Below are 20,701 nucleotides of genomic sequence, written 5' to 3'. Positions count from 1 at the left end.
GCAAATCCAGCAATTCTTTTGAGAGTTTTGAGGAAAACCTGGTTTGAGACATCCAAAAAAACCTTGGGTGCATTCCCATAAAACAGATACCACTGTCCTAAGTGTCAAACCCCACACAATTCCAAGCAACTAATTGGGAATTTCCAATTTTATATTCTCCCCAGTCAAAAGGCAAATTGACCAATCCAACTTTACAAAAAGATTTTATTGAAAGAATTGAAAAATATTTTGTTTCTCAACAATATTTAAAACCAATTTTTTAATGTGTTAACAATATGTAACAGGATTTTTCATCTTTTAAAAATTCAGTACACTGCTTTATTCCCTACTACAGTTGGTAACAACTTCTTCAATTTCTACCAGAGGATAACTTTTTTTTTAAAAAAAACTCAAATTAATTTCCCAGCTTCCATTTTGGCCCTTTGTAGATGAAAGGATCTGTAGGTGCCAGTGCCTTACAAACCCTTTCATTAAAAACTCTTAATCAGCAAACTGCCACTTTTAGCACAGTTGAACCAAGTTATTCTGAATAAGCTACATCAGCAAAATGAGGTTTTATTGCCAATAAAGTGAGGTGCATTTCAGCTTTTTTCTGCTTCAGAAAAAGAAACCACTCCTGGAGCAGTTCAAATGCAGAACTCCAGGGCTGCTCCAGCCTCACTCTGCTGCAGTTTGCAGATTAAAAAGTTTTGCAAAGGGACTTTGTACACTCAGATCAACTTTGTGATGCAGGAACAGAGCCCAGGCTGTGCAAGCAGCTGGGCCAGGGAGAATCAAGGCAGCTTTTGGAGGCAAAGCCAGGACTGAAGTCACTGAGTGCCTGCCCTGCCTGAGCTGGGGCTGCAGCTCTGCCTGGGCTCAGCAGCCACCCAGAAAATGCCTTTCCCAGCAGCAATTCTGTACAAGCAAAGCTGCAGCAGCCTCAGAGGCAGCAATCAATTGCAGCAGGTGATCAATTGAAAGAAGAAATTTCAAGCCAACCCCTAATGTAGATCTAAAGTAGTTCAGTACACTTTGATTACAGATTTTATTACCTGTGCACTCTGAAAATTAAAAGTTCAGCAATTTAGTAAAGAATAGCTTTACTATTATAAAAAGCATAAATAAAAAGTGCTGAATATAGTTTTATCTTTAAAAAAATACTAGATAAGGCTCATAAATCATTTCACCTCTGCAAAATGATTTTCCACTCTCCAGTGTGCCTAGAACTGCTCCTTCTCCACTCATCCACACCCTTCTCTAGACACCATACCCTGTTCCTTCTCTCAATTATTGCATGTTTAAATAAAATAGTTCAAAGCAAAAAGCCTGACACTTCTCTAGTTCAAAAAGTAACCAGTTATCAAATAACTGAATACTCCACTTAGGAAACCCGTAAGCAGCTTCAAAACAGTGATAAAACAATTACTGCAGATTCAAGTGAAAGAGAAATCCCAAAAGCTCTCTGGATATTCTCCAAGATATCCCAAAATCCATCTGGTTTTGACCAAATCAAACCAATATTCTATTTTACAAAATGTACATACCAAGTGTTAATTGCTATGAACACACTTTCATTGTGATTTGAATCGTTACCCAAGAGTTTGTTTCTCTTTTCTGGAAAAGTGCTCTCACCTGCAATTCATGAGCTCAGCCCAGGGCAGCATCCAAAAGGGATGAGACATTATTGAAACCACCAGAGGACAAACAGAGTTTGGAAATGAAGCCATTTCCCAATTCCACTTTGGACCACAGAAACAATGTAAGACAATCATGAAAGAAAGTTCAGCAGAGATTCTCACCCAGTTCCCCAGGAAATGCCAGCTCAGTCAGGAAATTCATTCCCTGGCAAATTCTGCCACAGCTCCTGAGCAGCTCCTGTCCCTTCCTTCAGTGAGCAATGCAGCAAGACTTGAAAATGCTGAAGTTTGGATAAGATGATCAAGAGACTGCACCACAAAGAACATAAATGTAAACATTATCCTTGGGTTTGTTATTTTGCAATTAAAGTACAGTACAAACCCTTTTATTCCCCCCAACCATTCTTTTGTTGGGGTTGTTTTTTTTTCTTTTTGTTCTTTCATAAAAGCACATACAATAAAATATGTACAGAGAGAAGTTAGAAACATTTGAAAGCATCTTAAAAAAAGTAAATGTGAGACTTAAGAGTATCTTGAGTGTGCTGAAGGCACCGTTGCTACTCCACTGGGAATGTGTCCTCTCATTTCTCCAGCCCCCCAAAGCAGAATCCCATCCTGGATTACTCAGCACCAAGAGATGGAAGGTCTCCATGGAATTTGAGGGCATTCAGGATCTAGAACAGGATATTTTCTTCAGGACAACAGTGGAACTAGAATTCAGTAGCAATTGAAGTCCAGATTTTTCTTGAATACTTGAGAATTATTATTTTTTAAACATGATAGTCTCTAATGCTACCATTTATCCCAGGGAATCAAACAAAAATAATAAGAAAAACCAACACATGGATGGTTCCCACCAAGAGGAAGTGCAGAGCTGTGAATCAGCTCAGCTACAAACCTAAAGAAATCTGTAATAATTAATGCTCATCCCTGCTGTTTGTGGGTATTTCCACAGTGCTGCCAGCCAAGGGTCAGCCACTGCTCAAATGGGCACAAGAGAGAATTGTATACATAAAAAATATATACTTTTTATTATTAATTCTATCTATTAATAAAAAAAACATCCTTTATGGGTGTTTTTTCAGTGTGTCACACTTGCAAGTAAGAAAGTATTTTCTGGGTAAGGTGTATTTAAGATAACAAAGAGGAAGTTTTTTTTTTTTTTTAAAGAAAACTTCTCAGAGTCTTTCTGTTGCTAGCAGTGTTAAATGGAGTTTAACAAATGAAAGAGATTTTAATGCCACTTTTCTGCTGCCACTTTTCCCTGGTGTAGCTACATTCAGCCTACCATGGAACTGGTAAGTCAGAGGTTACAATCAAATCCGCAGATGTGGTTTTTGATAGCAATCAGGAATCATCCGCTGCTCATTTGGAAGGAAATTCACACTGGATTAGAACCATCAGAGCCTTCCACCGCCACTCCTGGTGCAGAGGGAGGAGCACAACCCTCGGCAGCCCCAGCGGGGGGTAGAGGCAGCTCTGCAGGCAGAGCTCCGGAACCGAGCAGGGGCGGGATCTCAGAACTCCTCCTCCTCCACCGCGAAGTTGTTCTGCTTCTTGCGCACGTTCCAGTGCAGGCACTCGGCCAGGCTCTCGAACCAGTCGCTGACGGGGTCGCGGAAGCAGATGGAGGGCAGGGGGTAGCACGAGGTAGTGATGCTGATACTGCAACAGCACGGGGCAGAGTCAGGCAGGGCAGAGCTGAGCAGCCCCCGGCCTGTCCCAGCTCAGCACTGAGCCACGGCTCACAGCAGCTTCCCACCAGCAGCCAGCACAACTAGAGCTGGGCTCAGCTGGCCTTTAAGGAACAAGCACAGCTCTGGGGACACTTCTGTGAACCCCCCATGGCATCACCCACACAGGGACAAAGGAACCCAAAGCACCACCTTGGCCTTGCAGTAGCAACAGCCCAAGTTCAGAGTGTAAGCAAGGGCCAACCTTGTGTTTGAATCTTTACTGGGCTCCTTTATAGATGATCCAAGCTCAGAGGAAATGAAACCTGTTGAGGATGGAAGCTTACACCAGCTGTGCATTTCCCTTCATGGCAAAAAGGCACCCTGAATAATAAATCTGGCAATCTCCTTGCCAGAGCTGCCTTTAATCCCCTCCACAGCACAAACTGAACACAAACTGAGGGACTTCACACCCTTCTGCTCACTCAGGGCCACAGCAACTGACCACAACCACTCCCAGTCAGCCCAGTTTAATCCACGTGGAGTTTTCCAGCTCCTGTTGGTTTGTGTTTTTCAGAATTCCTGAGATTTATCTTGAAGTTCAAATTCAGAGTTCTCTAAAGATATGCCCACTTTCCTTGCCAAGCATGCAATGTTTACAGAGTCTGAACATCTCACTTGCTTTTATAGGAAGATCTAAAGAACTCAAGTTAGAAATGAAATCCTTTTAGTGCAGTTTGTGCTCTAGGAGGTGTTAGGGTTTATAAAAGCTTCTTTCTTCACTGCCAAAAACCTTTTTGGCAGATGTTAGAGAATGAGGGAGCTGCATGAATCAGGATTTTCTATACTTAGAGATAATACAATCAGAAAAGAGGTTTGACCTGTCTCCATGGCATATTTCCTGCCTCTTCCTTCCATCAAATGAAACCCACGCCGTGTTCCTGGCATCTGGGGAGAGCATAATCTGAAAAACAATCAGCTGAACTTCAGGCCCCAAACCCAAGAGCAAGGAACAAACACCTCCTCCATCCTCCCTCAGAGTGCAGAGCTGAGTCTTTGGAACTCCACAGTTGCACTGGAATTCCTCAGCTGTCCATGGCAGCAGTGCAGTAAACACCACTCAACTCCAAATCTTTATATTGTGTTTATAAACATGTATTTTTCTATATGCAGTAAATCTCCTTTTTGTAAGTACAAGGTCATAACCCCCACATGCCCTCCAGTTCATGTTTTAATTCAGTTTAATTCAGGAACTGATGTGGCTTCTCTTTCAAGAAAAATGAGGTTAATCCAGAAAAACAGATTTTAATACATAATGAACCCAAAGCTGTCAAATTTAGGAATTTGGCTCCTATTTAAATTACATTCCTATTAAAAGACTTAACCACTGGCCAGTAACACCCACTGACATGAAAGTGTGGGTTGAGAACAGTGCCATGAACAAACATTGAATTTATGTTGTAAAACAGGAACAAAAAGTCCAGAACACACTCATTTGGCAATGCTAATCCTCCACCATCCCCAGGAGCACTTCCAAATCAGCTCCCTTCCCACTTACGCTGGCTGGTAACAGAGATAAAAGGAGAAAGGGGCTCTTCCTTGCACAAGAGTATTGATCCAAAATACCCATTAACCAAGTCTATTCTATATTCATCTATTAAATGTCTTTTCTCTTCAAGACAACATTAGCAAAAACTAAATATTTGAATTGCAGATAATGCTACCACTAAACACTTAAGATCTGCAATATTTCTGCATGAAAGGAGAATTTCTGATTCCCTTCACTGATCATTTACAGGCACTTCAGCCAAGATCATGGAACGTTTCTCAGAATGCAAATGTAGGAATTCCCATTTTGTAGAATGTTGCAGAGCTGCAATCCAGTAAGGAAAGTGTAAAGAATTCCACTGGTGGGTAAATTCTCAAGAAAGTCACATTCTTGAGCCAGTGGCCTGATCCTGCTCCACGTGAGAGAAAACAGGAGCCACACAGCACCTCCCACCCTCCTCAGGAATCCCCAAGGAGAAATAAAATGACAAAACCAACCTTGAGTTCCACTCCAGCAGGAACCACAATGGGTCTGAAGGACAGGGAGTGGGGGCAGATGGGGGTGATCATGATGGCAGGGACGTTGGGATGGATCATGGAGGCTCCGGCCGCGGCGGCGTAGGCGGTGCTGCCAGTGGGCGTGGAGACAATCACCCCTGGGGACAAAGAGGGGAGGGATCAGCAACAGCCACTGCCACCCCTGGGGACAGCAACACAGCCACTGCCACCCCTGGGGACAGCAACACAGGGCAGGGATCAGCAACAGCCACTGCCACCCCTGGGGACAGCAACACAGCCACTGCCACCCCTGGGGACAAAGAGGGGAGGGATCAGCAACAGCCACTGCCACCCCTGGGGACAGCAACACAGCCACTGCCACCCCTGGGGACAGCAACACAGGGCAGGGATCAGCAACAGCCACTGCCACCCCTGGGGACAGCAACACAGCCACTGCCACCCCTGGGGACAAAGAGGGGAGGGATCAGCAACAGCCACTGCCACCCCTGGGGACAGCAACACAGCCACTGCCACCCCTGGGGACAGCAACACAGCCACTGCCACCCCTGGGGACAGCAACACAGGGCAGGGATCAGCAACAGCCACTGCCACCCCTGGGGACAGCAACACAGCCACTGCCACCCCTGGGGACAGCAACACAGGGCAGGGATCAGCAACAGCCACTGCCACCCCTGGGGACAGCAACACAGCCACTGCCACCCCTGGGGACAGCAACACAGCCACTGCCACCCCTGGGGACAAAGAGGGGAGGGATCAGCAACAGCCACTGCCACCCCTGAGGACAGCAACACAGCCACTGCCACCCCTGGGGACAGCAACACAGCCACTGCCACCCCTGGGGACAAAGAGGGGAGGGATCAGCAACAGCCACTGTCACCCCTGGGGACAGCAACACAGCCACTGCCACCCCTGGGGACAAACAGGGCACTGCCATCAGCTCTGAAACCAGGGACTGCTCTGGGACACACCAACACAAGGAAAGTGAATCTCTCCCCTTGGATTTCAACTGCAGCAACAGACAAAGTGAGAAATTCTCCCCTGACCCCACCACGTGGTTTCAGAAGTTGCACAAACTCAGGTTACACAATGTTGTAATAGTGATTTTCATGTCTTTCTTTAAGGCTAAGAGCTTTAAAGATAAACTCCTGTCATTCATGAGCTGAGATTGTTTGCCTTCAGCAAATCCCAGACATCCAGGCCAATCTTTTCTGAGCTGTTTCTTACCCTTACTCTGAAATACAATACCCCAAAAAAAAGAGCTACTTGCCCTCACATGCCCACAAACAAAATCTTTCAGCACCTCAAGCTCCACTGTGGGAATGAACACACCCATGCTCTGCACACTTGTGTTTGCTGCCAGCAGGGAGGTGGAGCTCTGTTTCCATCAGAATCCTCCAGGAAAGGGCAGCAGCAGCACTCACCATCCCCCTGCACTGTGGTGATCAGGTGTCCATCCAGAAACACATCCACGTTGGACAGGTAGGAGGAGGGGCCACGATCCACCACCACTTCATTGAGGACCTGCCACAACACCAAACATCACTCCAGCCTTGGCAGTGAAATGAGTGTCAGAAACAGAACATGTTTTTCAGATTTCCTAAAAATCTGTGCTGATTTAGGACCTGCAAATTAAAGTCTCTTGACACTTCTGTCCTATTGAATGACAGCTGAAATTTTGAGATGTTATCAGTTAATCCCAGGAGCTGCTCACAAACAATGTGCAGGGTTTTTCCTCTCATTTATAAAAACATCTGGTGTGTCTCACTTTAGAGCTACTATTTTGTTTTCAAAAGAGAAGGAAGGTTAGACTCAAGCTTGGAGATATTTTCCAGCCTAAACTTGCTAAAAAGCAAAACTTCACCTGCTTCATTCAGGAACAAATGGTTATCATGGCAAAGCACACACAGATTTACCTCAACAATACAACTACAAGGATAGCTAAACAAATGAAAAAGGGCTTTTCTGGGCTTGTGTTGGACAGACATTTGATATTTAAACTTAATACATTAACTGAAGTTACTTAAACACTTACTTCAAGTTGGCTAATTGACAAATCTGTACTACTAAAATCAAGTAAAACAAAAGCATAAGCATAACATAGAACTGAACTTCCTATTTTCCTTTAACTATTATCTAACAAAAAAAGTTACAACACTGCTGTTTCCCCCACTTTTTTTAATAATTATTTTTACAGTGAAGTGAAAGGAAATGTGTGTAGCAGCTGCTCAGCATTTAGAGCACTGTGAGCTGGAGCAGCAAGGACCAGCCCCACACTGCTGGGGGAGTTTTCATGAAAAAAGTACAAATTACAATCCATATATTGGTTCTTTTGGCTTGTTTTGCCCTCTGACCTGATATTGCATAATTTGCTTGCCCACTTCTTTCTCCAGGTTTGCAGACACAACCCCATTTTCCTCTATCCCATTCTGCACTGGGCTTTTCTCCCTGTGCTCCTTCACCACCTTCACCTTGAGCCTGCTCCTGAGAACCAGAGCTGCATTTCCTGCAGGGAAAACACAGGGAAAACACACAAATGAGGTGAAAATAACCCCAGCAGTGACTAACACACTCTATGAAATGCCATCCATCTATTCCTGAGCTTTCAACATTCCCAGTTTCATTCACAACATAATTGCCTACACTTGGCTGAAGCTCAAAACTGATTTTTAGTAGCAATGAGCAAAAATCAAAGTCATATTTTAAGCTAGTCCCTTCCCATTTTTCTCATTATGTAGAAAGAAAATTTAAATTTTATACAGATATGATTTAAAATGGGAAAACACTGTTGGGCTCATGTGATCTCCAGTAAGACTAAGTAAGCTAAGCTTAAAGAAAATTAAAGCATTAGAAACATGTACTAAAAGATAACACTCTAGTGAAAGTTTCATACATCTTTTCAGGAATCTACTTTGGATGTGACTCAAATAACCTCATATTGAAGAAAAAAAAATTATTTCCTCAAATATTTTATTTGCCTGACTTCTCAGTACTTAAATAATGCATTTTATTTCTGTGTTTAGTTGCCATTTAACAGAAATTCTACATTATCTTACACTTATTTACTCCATAAAGTTATTTCTTAGCTTTTCTACTTTACAGAGCAGCACTGGATGGGTCAACACAATGCAAAACTGGTAATTTAAGACACATTTCTGATAATTTCAGATACATTTCTCAAGTTTCAAATCTTAAGGGCCAACCTGGAAGAGTTGATTAAAAAAAAAAAAGTAACAAACACACACCACGCTTTGTCCTCTTAAATTTACCTTCTATAACCTGAGTGACTTGGGACTGAAAATTCTCAAAATTAAATGGAGTAAGAAATCCAAGGGATCCCAGATGAAAAGCCATAACTGGAGGTACACTACCCTATCAATAAAGAAAAGAGTTTTAAACTACTCAGTCAAAGCAATCCATACTTCAACTATTTGCCTGTAAATATTGTGACTATTGATGAAACTTCAACTGTGCTTACTAAAAAAACAATACATCTGACATTATTTTCACAAGATAAAAAAAGAGAGAATGAAGAATAAAAGACAAGTGTTGAACTCAGCAACAAAAGGGAAAAAAATCACATTTAAATACTTCCAAAAGAAAATGTTTATGGGACTATTTCCCATCAGAACCAACCTGGAAAAGTGAAGAAGCATAAAGTAAGGTCCCATCTCCTCCCAGGCATATGATAAAGTCTATCTGATTGGAGATATCATCATAGTCTAGGAGCAACATTGAAATAAAAAGTTTTGAATTAAATTGTATCCACAATATTAATTTCCTAATTACAACCTGCAGCAAGCAAACACTCCCTCACAAATCTAAAAAATCACAAGTAAGATGTAACAACTGTCTGCAAAACCAAAGTTTTACAAATTTGATCCAGCAATTAAGAAAACACCAAGACAAAAAAAAATACATTCCAGCTGTCTTTTCAAGAAATCATTTCCATACCTTCTCTGAAGGTGCAGAATTTCTTCTTCACTGGTCCAAAATTCTCATCATTAGCTATAGCAGGGTCTTCCAATACTTTTTTTTCTACATATACTATCATATTGTTCTCCTGAAGAGAGAGAAAAGAACTTGGGAGGGACCTCCTACCAACACACTTGGCTCTCTGCAGAATTTCCATTAATTTGAGACACATAAATAATATTTATGTAGTGTTGTGCACCTGCTGGGTGTTCTTAATGTGTGGTCTGATCCTAATGAGAATTTTGCAGCATGTATAATAAATTTAAGCTTGGCATATAGATTATATGATCCAGCAACACTGCTGTGTTTGCTTAAGGCTTAAAAGGTTTAAGCTTTTCATATCCCATGTCTGTAATTTAAAACTGCAAACAGAATGCAAGTTATGACTTTAATAGTTTTTAAGCTTCATACTGATCTTAACCTCTGCAACAAATTTTAGTACATCCAGAGGCACAAATAAAGATTTGTTTGTACAACTTCTGTCCAGAATCAGCAACTGGAGAGAGTTGGGGTGTAATTTCTGTTTTCTCACCTCAGTGAGGTACACACAGAGCTCTTTGAAGGGCTGCAGCAGACTGGCATCACGGATCTTCTTAATCACAAGGACACTCTTGGGAGGTTTGTTCCATGTCAACCGCTGGCTTGCTGGGTCCTGAATGTGCCTGGGGACAAAACAAACCCCAGACATCACACACTCTGCCCTGACACCTTTGTGACCTGGCAAAAAATACATCCTCCAGTGTGGAGAACACACAGCCCTGCACAGCAGGGGACAGGCAAAAATTCCCATGGCAGTGATTTTTCTAAGGCAGAAATTCCCATTGCAGTGATGTTTCTAAGGCAGAAATTCCCACTGCAGTGATGTTTCTAAGGCAGAAATTCCCATTGCAGTGATGTGTCTAAGGCAGAAATTCCCATTGCAGGGATGTTTCTAAGGCAGAAATTCCCATTGCAGTGATGTGTCTAAGGCAGAAATTCCCACTGCAGTGATGTTTCTAAGGCAGAAATTCCCATTGCAGTGATGTTTCTAAGGCAGAAATTCCCACTGCAGTGATGTGTCTAAGGCAGAAATTCCCATTGCAGGGATGTTTCTAAGGCAGAAATTCCCACTGCAGTGATGTTTCTAAAGTAAAAATTCCCACTGCAGGGATGTTTCTAAGGCAGAAATTCCCATTGCAGTGATGTTTCTAAAGTAAAAATTCCCACTGCAGGGATGTTTCTAAGGCAGAAATTCCAATTGCAGTGATGTTTCTGAAGTAAAAATTCCCACTGCAGGGATGTTTCTGTGCTTTGCTATGTGCAGGTGATAACCCAGAATCAATAATTCTGGTCCCTGCTGCCCTGTGAATGGCCTGGGTCAACAGGGAGCTGAACAGGAACACCACAAAAGTTCTCACATCAAGTTCCTCAACTGACTGACACCACAGTGCTGCTTCTCTCTTGGTTTAGTGCTGACTCAAAAAGAGAAATACTCAATTAGAGGATCTGAAAAAGTCACAGCATATTTTTTTCCCCCCATCCAATGCTCTAAGTCAAGCAGCTTAATGTAAATTTAAAATTAATTTTATTTTGTGCTCACATTTGAGATACAAACACAGCAGAAACTGAAGATCAATGCAGGGCTCTAATGTCAATAATGCTGACAAGAAGTAGGGATTGCAGCACTGAATAAACCCAGAATTAGCACCAAGTTCATTCAAACCAAAGCCAGTCTGCCTCTTTCAGCTGTACTCACCAATTCCATGCAGTTCTACTGAATGAAAAGTTATTCATAACTTGCTTTAAGATCTTCATTTTCTTCCCAGGGCTCAGGCAAAAGCAACAGCTCCAAATAAAAGAAAAGGCTGAGGCTTTTATCACTTATTAATAACTGCAACCTCAGAAGAATACATTTTTCCCTGAAAAATCTATTGAAGATTTCAGTCAGTTCCAAGAAAAAGTTGTGAGGCTTTACAAAAAAATCCTGTGTAAAACTTGTGTTCCAGATCTTTGAGGCAAGGTTTCATAAAGAAAATTCCATTTCAAGAAAAATAAACAGGTATTTGATTTCCCCTTCTCTCAGGAGCATGAGCCCCTGATCCTTTTTTCACTGAGGATTCATTTAACTCATCTGCTCATCAAAAAACAGGTTTGCAAGTTCTAGAGCTGCTGGTTGTATTGAAAGACACACTCAACCTTCCTTAACTTAAAAATACACATTAAAAAATACGATTTTTTTGTTAAAAATAATCCCTCCAGTGAGGAGAGCTTAATAAAAATGGAAAAACCACTAACAAGTTTTTGCTTGTTTTTAAAACCCACAAAAGCTGGTGTGTAGTAGAAGTAATTTACAATTTGCTTTTCAAACAGCCCCTGCCTTCAGCAGTCTGGGGGCAGCTCTGCTCCCTGTCCTGCCTGCCCAGGCTCTGCCCTGGCACAATCCTGGCCCTGGGTTTATATCCCTGGGCCAGGCCAGCCCCTGGGAGGAGCCATTGCCCAGGTCAGGTGGGTAAACACAACCTGGGCTGGATTTCAGCTCTCTGCAGCACCCCAGGGCTCCTGACAGCACCAGGAGAATGAGGAAGCTCTGAGTTGCCAAAGGGAGGGATTGGTGTTACAGTCTCCCAGGAAATGGTTGGATATCACCAGGAAGGTTACAGGCTACAGAGGTAGAGGTTTAAGCAAATAAATATTGACTGTAATACCTTGTAATTAACTGGAAGAGTAATTAAATAAAACTTTTTTAAAGGGGTAAAAAAATCACGCAATGGTTTGTGTTGGAAGGGCCTTAAAGCTCATCCAGCCCCACCTCAGGTGGCTCCAAGCCACATCCAACCTGATCTTGGACACTTCCAAGTGGGGCAGCCACAGCTTCTCTGTGCCAGGGCCCCCAAAACCAGGGACCACTACCCCAGTTAAACCCTGGAATCCTCACCTGGCCAAGTCAAGACCCCATTTATTAAAAATATGACACCTGATGCAGAAAGCAACACTTTATGTCACCCAACCCACAAAATTAAAATGTTTATTTTCCTACTAAGCAGAAACCAGCCACATTCATCCATTTATTTCCACATTTATCAACAATCTAAACAGAAACTTGCTCTAACTGGAAGTGCCAGAGACCAGACACAATATTCAAAGCAGAATTCAAACACCATCACCAAGGGAGGGAGAAGGCCTCCCTCAGACTTCATAGCACACAGAACAGTTCCTCTTCCTCTCCTTGTGGTGCCCAGAAGAATTTTTATTGAGTTGAGAATATAAGAGTTGCCATTTTAGACAAACTAGGGACTGCAGACCATGCCAGTTTGGCAAAACTGACCCCAACCAAGCAACAAGAAAACCTTTTAAGTGTCAGGTAAAAATATAAACAGTGCTGATGAGGGGGTGAAAAAAGCAGAATAAGTGGAAAAGCCAAGTGGTTTTCTCTATCACAGGAGTGGGTGGGTACTCACATAATGGTTTTAGGATTCTGCAGCATGCAGGCCTTTGGTCCAAACGTGGTCACTGGGCATGGTCCATGCAGGGAGCGTGTTCTCCTGGAGGCACAGAGATAATCAGTGAGTAAGAGAGAGCTGGTGACAAATTGTCTCTGGCTGGCTGCTCCAGCACCAAACCCTCCTTTGACCCAGCTGCACAAAAGCAATACAGGGCAAAGTGCATCTCTGAAAGCCATGGGAGTGCTTCCCAGGCAGGGAATTTTATAGATTAGCTCTCACAATTCCAGTGGCTGCAGCATAAGTGACACCAGTTTCACTGCTGCAGGCACAAGAACAACACTTTCATTCTGTTTTTCTCAAAGTACATCTTTTAGAATGACTGAATCTGGTATAAACACAGCTAAAACAGCCCAGGGAGTGCTCTTCCCCTCTCTGAGGGCAGTAATGTACATTGGGTTTTTGGGAATTTCCCAGTGTGTGACTTGATAAGCATTTACAAGGAACTCTCCAACATCTTCAGATGTTTTTGGCATGGTCAAGTCACAGTGGTGTGTCTTGGTCATTTAAATACCCTTAATAAATTAATGAAGCAAATTCTTCAACTCTAAGGCACATGGAGATTTGTATCTGCAGTATCAGGCTGTAATTTTGAACAAGTTGAAAAGAAAATAATTGCTATTTCTCCCCATGTTTTTCTCTAATAAAATCTTTGTCTTTATATAAACAGGGGCTCTGAGGTGTCATTTTTCCTCAAAATCAAATCCCACCAGGACATGGTTATTCCTGCCTCTAGGATGAGATTATCTGAAGAAAGTCAGAACTCTTCTGCCTCACCTCCCTGCCAAACTCCCCCAGCAAAGCTGGAACTGGGAACAAAACCTGCTCAAGTCATGGCACTGTTGAAGCATTATGTGACTGCTATTAGAATTATTCCATTATAAAAAAAATAGAAAACATTTCTTTCCTGAGCTTAATTCAATCACATCTTGCTTGTAACAACCATCACTGCAGTGCCTTCTATTGTGTGTTACAAAGTAGCTCAGACCAGCCTGGTGACTCACTCCTAGGGCTAAAAAAACCCTCAGAAATCTAATAAAAATCAAAACATAATTAAGAAACAACAGCAACATCTTATTTGTCCCTTGCCTAATAAAATATGCCAGTATAAGATTTGAATTGCAGTTACTAAAACCAGAATAATTTCTTTTCCATCTGTAAGTCCAGGCATGACTGACCAAGCCAGATAAGAGCATTACTAGGTGTTTTATAAAGTTTACCTTATTTATGTTAAAACAGAAAAATGAGGAAGGACTGACATAACAAGAGATTAATGTGTGTGTCAATATGGGCAAAGGGATGATAAGTCTTTATCTACTTGTGAACAATTACCCTTGGCATTAGGATGGTTAAATAACAGCCTGGCAGCATCACCTCCCACTTCTTGCTCCACTCCAACTTCTCCAGATAACTGTAATTTTTGCTTCTCTCAACACAGGTCATTATTTGATGCCACTCCCAATAATTGGCTAAATTCTGTTTCCATGTGAGACATTAAATATCCATGTCTGACCTTCACCACGTTGCAAAAGTTCCCTCTGATTACTCACTGGTGTCAACTTTCCCTGAGATTTCACTCTGTTTTATTGGTGCTCAGTAAAGTGCTTGAGTGAACAGAATTTCAAGTCCTTCACAGTCAGGCTGCCTTTGCTAAGAAGGAGCAGCAATGCCTTAGAAATTTTCACATCTTTTAGGGAAATCTACTTATCAGTTCCCAGCAGCTGGGCAGCTACCTGGAGCTGAAACCACAGAGCAGCACTTCCTGACAGGCTGCAAAATGCCACAGACAACTCAGCTTTGAAGTGAAGGCAGCAGTGAAGGACTGCAGAGCATCCTGATGAAGGCAAATCTCGGAAGCAATTAACCCTGATTCAAACCCACAAGGGACATAGCACTGCTGGCTGAAAAAGCAGCTGTTTAGCTACAAAATAACACACAAAATTTTAGACCACGTGGTCTCCCCCATGCAGATTGACTGGAAGGTTTGAGTAGAGAAGGGAAAAGCACCAGTTTTACAGCACAATTTAAATATCAAGACTTAGATATTGACCATACACGTGACCAGAGCTACAGCAGAGCACAACCCTCAGCAAACACTTCCCAGAAGCACCAAACACACTGAACTACAAGCACAGAGCAGCTCTTTTCTAACATTTCAAGGTTTTTAGTTTGCCCCCCTTCACCACACCACCAAGCCACCCCCTGTGCTCTTCAGCCTCACCCTTGTGTGCTCTTGCCTCCCAAGAACATTCCTACCAGCAAAGCAGGAGCCCTGAACAGAAATTCCATCTGCTGAGCAGCTCCCTCGTGGCTCTGCCCATGTTTTAGGGACAGTCACAGCACAAGGAAGGTGAAGTCTTGCTGTGCCTCCCACAAGATCAAGACACAGCGCTGCCCCTGCCCGCTGCTCAATATTTACAGTGGGTCCAAAGATCACCACAGCAGAAGTTCCACCCACCCTGTCCACATGACAGGAGCCTTGCAATGAGATCAGAAATTTGGCTCCAAAAAAAGAACTGGTGTTTCCTCACTGCTCTGAAACTGTCTACAAACACAAACTTACTTTTTGCTGCCTCACACGCAACCTAACGCACAAGTTAACACACAGCACTAAAACTCTTTTTTTTTATTGAACTTTTATTTCTTACTGAGCTTTTGTAAAAGTCTGAAGAACTATCTCTAGTGATTATATTTTGAGACTGTGAGCTCCTGTTTTGCCAAGCCATGAAACTTTGATTCTGACTCTGCTCCACGTTCTACTCCCCCTCTTCATTTTGAACCCGTTTTAAGAATCTCTCACGGCCACATTAAAAAAAAATATTAAAATCTAATTCACTTCATATATTTTAGCAACAAGGGGAAGATGCAGGGACCTCACCTGAATTCTTTGGTGCTTCCAAGGGCTGGTGAAGCCGACAGACTCCGTGACTTGGCTCTGCCCCGGCTGGTGCTGCCCCACTCCTCATCGTCGTGGCACGTCGAGCAGTGGTAGGCAGAGTCTGAGCTCCCACCAGCCTTGCTGGCACACAGCTTCTCCCGACTCATCTCCATGCTGCAACTGAAGGAACCTCAGCCAGAGAGAAATTCAATCCCTGCAGTGGAGAGGGAGAGGCAAAATCTCAGCGTTCGCAAAGGTAACGCGGCTCTCCTTGAAATTCCAATTATCTCAGCTCAAAGGAAAACAGAAGCTTTGCTAACACAATCCCTCTTCTCTCAGTAGATAACATGCTCAGCATCAAAAAAATTACTGGAGTTGTGCTTAACATCAAGAAACTCCTGGAATTGCCCAGAAGATGAGTTGCTGCTGAGATGAGCCGGTGCTTTGAGCCATTTTCCTGCTCTGTGGTCAGCACTGTTGATCAAGGTAGAGTTCTCCACTGTGCTTTTTAGAATTGTTTTTCAGCAATTAAAGTGCTTCAAAGTCCCTGCAAGAAAACTTGGAGGAGCATGATACACTAAACACAGAGTTCACACACACTAATAAAGACCTCTCCAAAGATTCTGGGAAGGTCTTCAAGGTAATCAGAAGTTCCTGGAATTAAAAATGATCAGTGTGTTCCCAGGCTGAGAAGAGGCTCAGTACAAAGTTGTTTCAAGACCAGCACAGATTTGTGTCTTCAGTTACATATGAGATAAAATTAATTTCTTTTCAATATTGAAAAGAAAGAAAAGCTTTAAATATGTGCCAAGGAATCAAGGCTCAGTTTCCTATAAGCTGATACAAATATTGAACAGATAAAACAGAATACTTTAAGAGCAAAAAACACAAACCCTGTCAGATAATGCAACAGGAAATAACCTTAATAAACCTCAGCTTTTGAAAAAAAAAAAAGAGGTTAATACCAAGCTGAGGAAAGACAAAAACAAACTGGAGGACAATATCTAAGTCCTTAACTCATTTTTGACAAACTGGGGAGATGGTCCAAAACAAACAGGACAAAACAAGGATGAATGTGCAGTATTTCAGTTCCACGAATAACCAGCACAATGAAAGATAAACAGCTGGTGAGAACACAGCTTTGCAGAAGTGAGAAAAAAAGCAAACCCCAAAACCACAACAAAAACCAAATGTGAAATAAGTGCAGAAGTTCTACAGATCTTGTGGGCATCATTACTCAAAGAAAGCAGAGAAGAAGTCTTATCAGAATAAAAATAGAAACCAACTTTCAGTGTATGATCAAACACTAAACTATAAACAAATAGTATCCATGTGAGAGCAGCCCAGAGGAACAGCACATTCCTCAAGTCAGTTGATTCCAACACAGGGGGAAAAGATGGTTCAGTAAAAATTTGCAGATGTTTTTTCCAACTGTTTCATCTCTTTGGATGAAATTCCTCCCACCTCATCCTGCAGAGAGAGGAACTAAACATTGGTGCAACCATTAAAATGGACTGTGGCTCTGGGAAATCACACAAGGAAGATATCTGGGGAAAGTCCCCAGAGAATGGCAAACTCCATAATTTCTACCAGAACCCCAACTTGCAGACAATAAAACCATCAACAAAATGCAGCTGTAATTTTAGACTCATTACTAAATTAGACAGCACCACTACCTAATCAAATTAGAAAGTGCTTTTGCTCCTGCTGCAGTTTAGGCTTACCCAAGGAGAGCATCACTACAAAGAGGTGTAATTACTGCCTGCCATTAATGATTTATAGCATCCTGCCCTTGGAAGGTATCAATGTTTAACTCATGGCTGTGTCACCTGTGACCACAGCCTGGGAACAGCCATTGCAACAGACTTGCAATTTTGTCCAGCTAAGATTGGCAAAATGTACCTCTATTTTTAGACAATTCCAGCTGATATATAAATTTTGTGCCCGTTCGTTGAGCAAGGGAGGCAGAGAACAATAATTTATGTAATAAGCAAGATGTGTTTCCATGTGACTTGGACTGAAGAATGTTCATCTGACAGATGCTGACAGTAAAGAAAATCAGATTAGCACAAAACTGGAAGTAAGAAGTGTACAGACATACTAAATACAGCCTAAGAACTTGATATTGCCTCCATGTAATACTTTCCAATTCAGGATGTTTTAACTACAGCTTACACCATGTACTGTTTAATTAACATTCCCTCACAAGACCTTTATTGAATAAGCAGACTTGACATAAGACAAAACTGCCACTGAACAGCTTCCAGGATTGGGTCCAAAAAACTTTTAAGCACATGGTAACAAACTAATGAAAAGGCTGCTCTGTTTTAAATCATGTCCAAAATAAAAACAACACAAGAAAAACAAGTATCTAAATGTCCAGCAGAATGAAAGATAACTAAGAACATGTCAACATCTAACAATAAATATCTGTGATGGTAAATCACCTCTCACATGTATCCAACTCAGCTTTATTGGACTTTCCCAGTTTTAATTTCACTGACTGTTTCCCTGAACCAGAACTTCCTAAAGGTTTCATCAAGGTTTTATACAACCCCCATGATATCCCCCAAAGGAGCTGCAAGGCTGCAGATCACCAAGGGATTGAATTTCATTTTATAACGACCGTGCTTGTAAGCTGTTCTTTCGTAACAAACTTTTCCTGTTAAGTGCCTGCCCTAAATCATCCTGGTTAAAGGATTACTGCAGGGTCCATCCTGACAAAGTCCTCCCAGTGCTGTAACTCCCTTCCAAGGCTGCAGCATTTGTACTGATTTCTTAGAGATTATATTAGTAATTCAAACCTCATTTTGTTCTTTATTATCGACTTTCTCTTGGGGAATAATAGGACAATGTTCTACCCAAAACTGCACCTCTGGTCCCATTGCTACAGAGCACTGTGAGCTTGATCACTCTGCTCTGTGGAGCTTTCTTTTGTTGTATTTTGCTGAATAAAGCACTCCAGCAGAGGTTACATGCCTATGACTCCATCCCGAAGGCACTAAACCCCCTCATACACACAAAATAGAAGGAACAACTGCATCAGACAGACAAGCCTCTTTTAGTTTAAAAGTTCATGTACCAGTGTGCCTGCAGAAAACCAAAACCCCTATTATTAAAAGCCAGCAAGCTACAATTTACAAGTTACAAATGCTATTTCCACCAAAAACCAGGCAGGGTGACCATCACGTGTGCAAGGCCAGGCACAACAAGTCCATGTGTTAACCCTTCCTGTCTGGAAAACCAACACGGACGGGGCAAACCCCGGGACAGCGGGGCTGGATCCCGGTACCGTCCCGGGGGAAATGTCACCTGGTACCATCCCTGAGGGAAATGTCACCTGGTACCATCCCTGAGGGAAATGCCATCCGGTACCATCCCGGGGGAATGCCACCCGGTACCATCCCTGAGGGAAATGCCATCCGGTACCATCCCGGGGGAATGCCACCCGGTACCATCCCGGGGGAATGCCACCCGGTACCATCCCTGAGGGAAATGCCACCCGGTACCATCCCGGGGGAAATGCCACCCGGTACCATCCCGGGGGAATGCCACCCGGTACCATCCCTGAGGGAAATGCCACCCGGTACCATCCCGGGGGACATGCCACCCGGTACCGTCCCGGGGGAAATGTCACCCGGTACCATCCCGGGGGAAATGCCACCCGATATCCCGGTACCATCCCTGAGGGAAATGCCACCCGGTACCATCCCGGGGGAAATGCCACCCGGTACCATCCCGGGGGAATGCCACCCGGTACCATCCCGGGGGAATGCCACCCGGTACCATCCCTGAGGGAAATGCCACCCGGTACCATCCCTGAGGGAAATGCCACCCGGTACCATCCCTGAGGGAAATGCCACCCGGTACCATCCCGGGGGGAATGCCACCCGGTACCATCCCGGGGGAATGCCACCCGGTACCATCCCTGAGGGAAATGCCACCCGGTACCATCCCTGAGGGAAATGCCACCCGGTACCAACCCGGGGGAATGCCACCCGGTACCATCCCTGAGGGAAATGCCACCCGGTACCATCCCTGAGGGAAATGCCACCCGGTACCATCCCTGAGGGAAATGCCACCCGGTACCATCCCGGGGGAAATGCCACCCGGCCGCGGGGCTGCCCCGCCATCCCCCCGGGCTCTGTCGGAGCCACCGAAGGACCGGGATGCGGGAATGCGGGCACAGGGACAGCGGCCTGAGCGGGGACACGGGACACAGAGTCGCGCAGCGGGGATGGGCACCGAGGGGACAGAGGGACACGAACCGGGGACGGGCACCGGAGGGACAGACAGACACGCACCGCACACACACGCGCGCACCATGGACAAGCACCGCAGACACACACAGGCGCATCGCAGACACCTGCACCGCTCCCCCCTCAGGGCCGCGCTGCCCCCGGGCTCCCCCGCGCCCCGACTCACGGCGCGGCTCAGGGCCGGGCCCCGCGGCGCTGCAGGCGGCGCTGGGCGCTGTGAGGGCGGCGCTGGGCGCTGTGAGGGCCGCGGGGCCGCCGGGCCCTGCGCGCCTCCATCGTCCCCTCCCCGCCGCCCCCGCGCAGGCGCGGCTCGGCCGCGGGCCCGGCGCGCAGGCGCGGGCGGTGCGGCTGCGCGGGGCCGCCTCAGCGCCGCGGGTAATTAGCGCTAATTAGCGCTGGGGAGCGGGGTGGGCTGTGGGCGGGCAGCGGCCGCCTGAGTGGCCGCCGGCCTATCGGGTTATACCCGCCTTAGACGTGCCCGTGGGGGACTGGGGCATGGGATACGCTCAGCCAGCCCACAGCCCTCACACCACCCCGCACCATCACAGCTCCAAATTCCAGCGTCCCACAGCCCTCACACCATCGAACCATCACACCTCCAAATGCCAGCATCCCACACCTCTCACACCACCCCACACCCCCGAACCATCACACCTCCCAATTCCAGCGTCCCACACCATCTCACCTTTCCGACCATCCCTCACACCACCCCACACCCCCAAACACCTCCAAATTCCAGCATCCCACACCCCTG

The 20,701-nt window shown here is 44.4% G+C and overlaps 1 protein-coding gene across 8 annotated transcripts; it reads right to left on the bottom strand.

Annotated features, from left to right (window-relative positions):
- Positions 1 to 184: 184 nt before the first annotated feature.
- NADK (NAD kinase) lies at positions 185 to 20,252 on the bottom strand. Of its 8 annotated transcripts, none has more exons than XM_079326335.1 (13): positions 20,114 to 20,252; positions 15,689 to 15,902; positions 12,769 to 12,852; positions 11,067 to 11,156; positions 9,864 to 9,993; positions 9,311 to 9,419; positions 8,993 to 9,078; positions 8,626 to 8,728; positions 7,711 to 7,862; positions 6,781 to 6,880; positions 5,339 to 5,496; positions 4,174 to 4,256; positions 185 to 3,284 (listed from the first exon to the last, which is right to left on the bottom strand). In XM_079326335.1, exons 2-13 carry the CDS (start codon positions 15,859 to 15,861, stop codon positions 3,137 to 3,139), a joined length of 1,416 nt encoding a protein of 471 aa, XP_079182461.1. In that variant the 5' UTR covers positions 15,862 to 15,902; positions 20,114 to 20,252; the 3' UTR covers positions 185 to 3,136. The 8 variants fall into 8 exon arrangements, with proteins under 8 accessions (XP_079182461.1, XP_079182462.1, XP_079182463.1 ...); XM_079326336.1 differs by having other exon boundaries at positions 20,012 to 20,143; XM_079326337.1 differs by lacking the exon at positions 11,067 to 11,156.
- Between the last annotated feature and the right edge of the window lie 449 nt (positions 20,253 to 20,701).

The sequence above is a fragment of the Erithacus rubecula genome (assembly GCF_903797595.1).
Source record: "Erithacus rubecula genome assembly, chromosome: 24".
NCBI lineage: Eukaryota > Metazoa > Chordata > Aves > Passeriformes > Muscicapidae > Erithacus > Erithacus rubecula.
The sequence above is the reverse complement of the archived record's forward strand: the minus strand, read 5'-3'. Positions and strand labels throughout refer to the sequence as shown.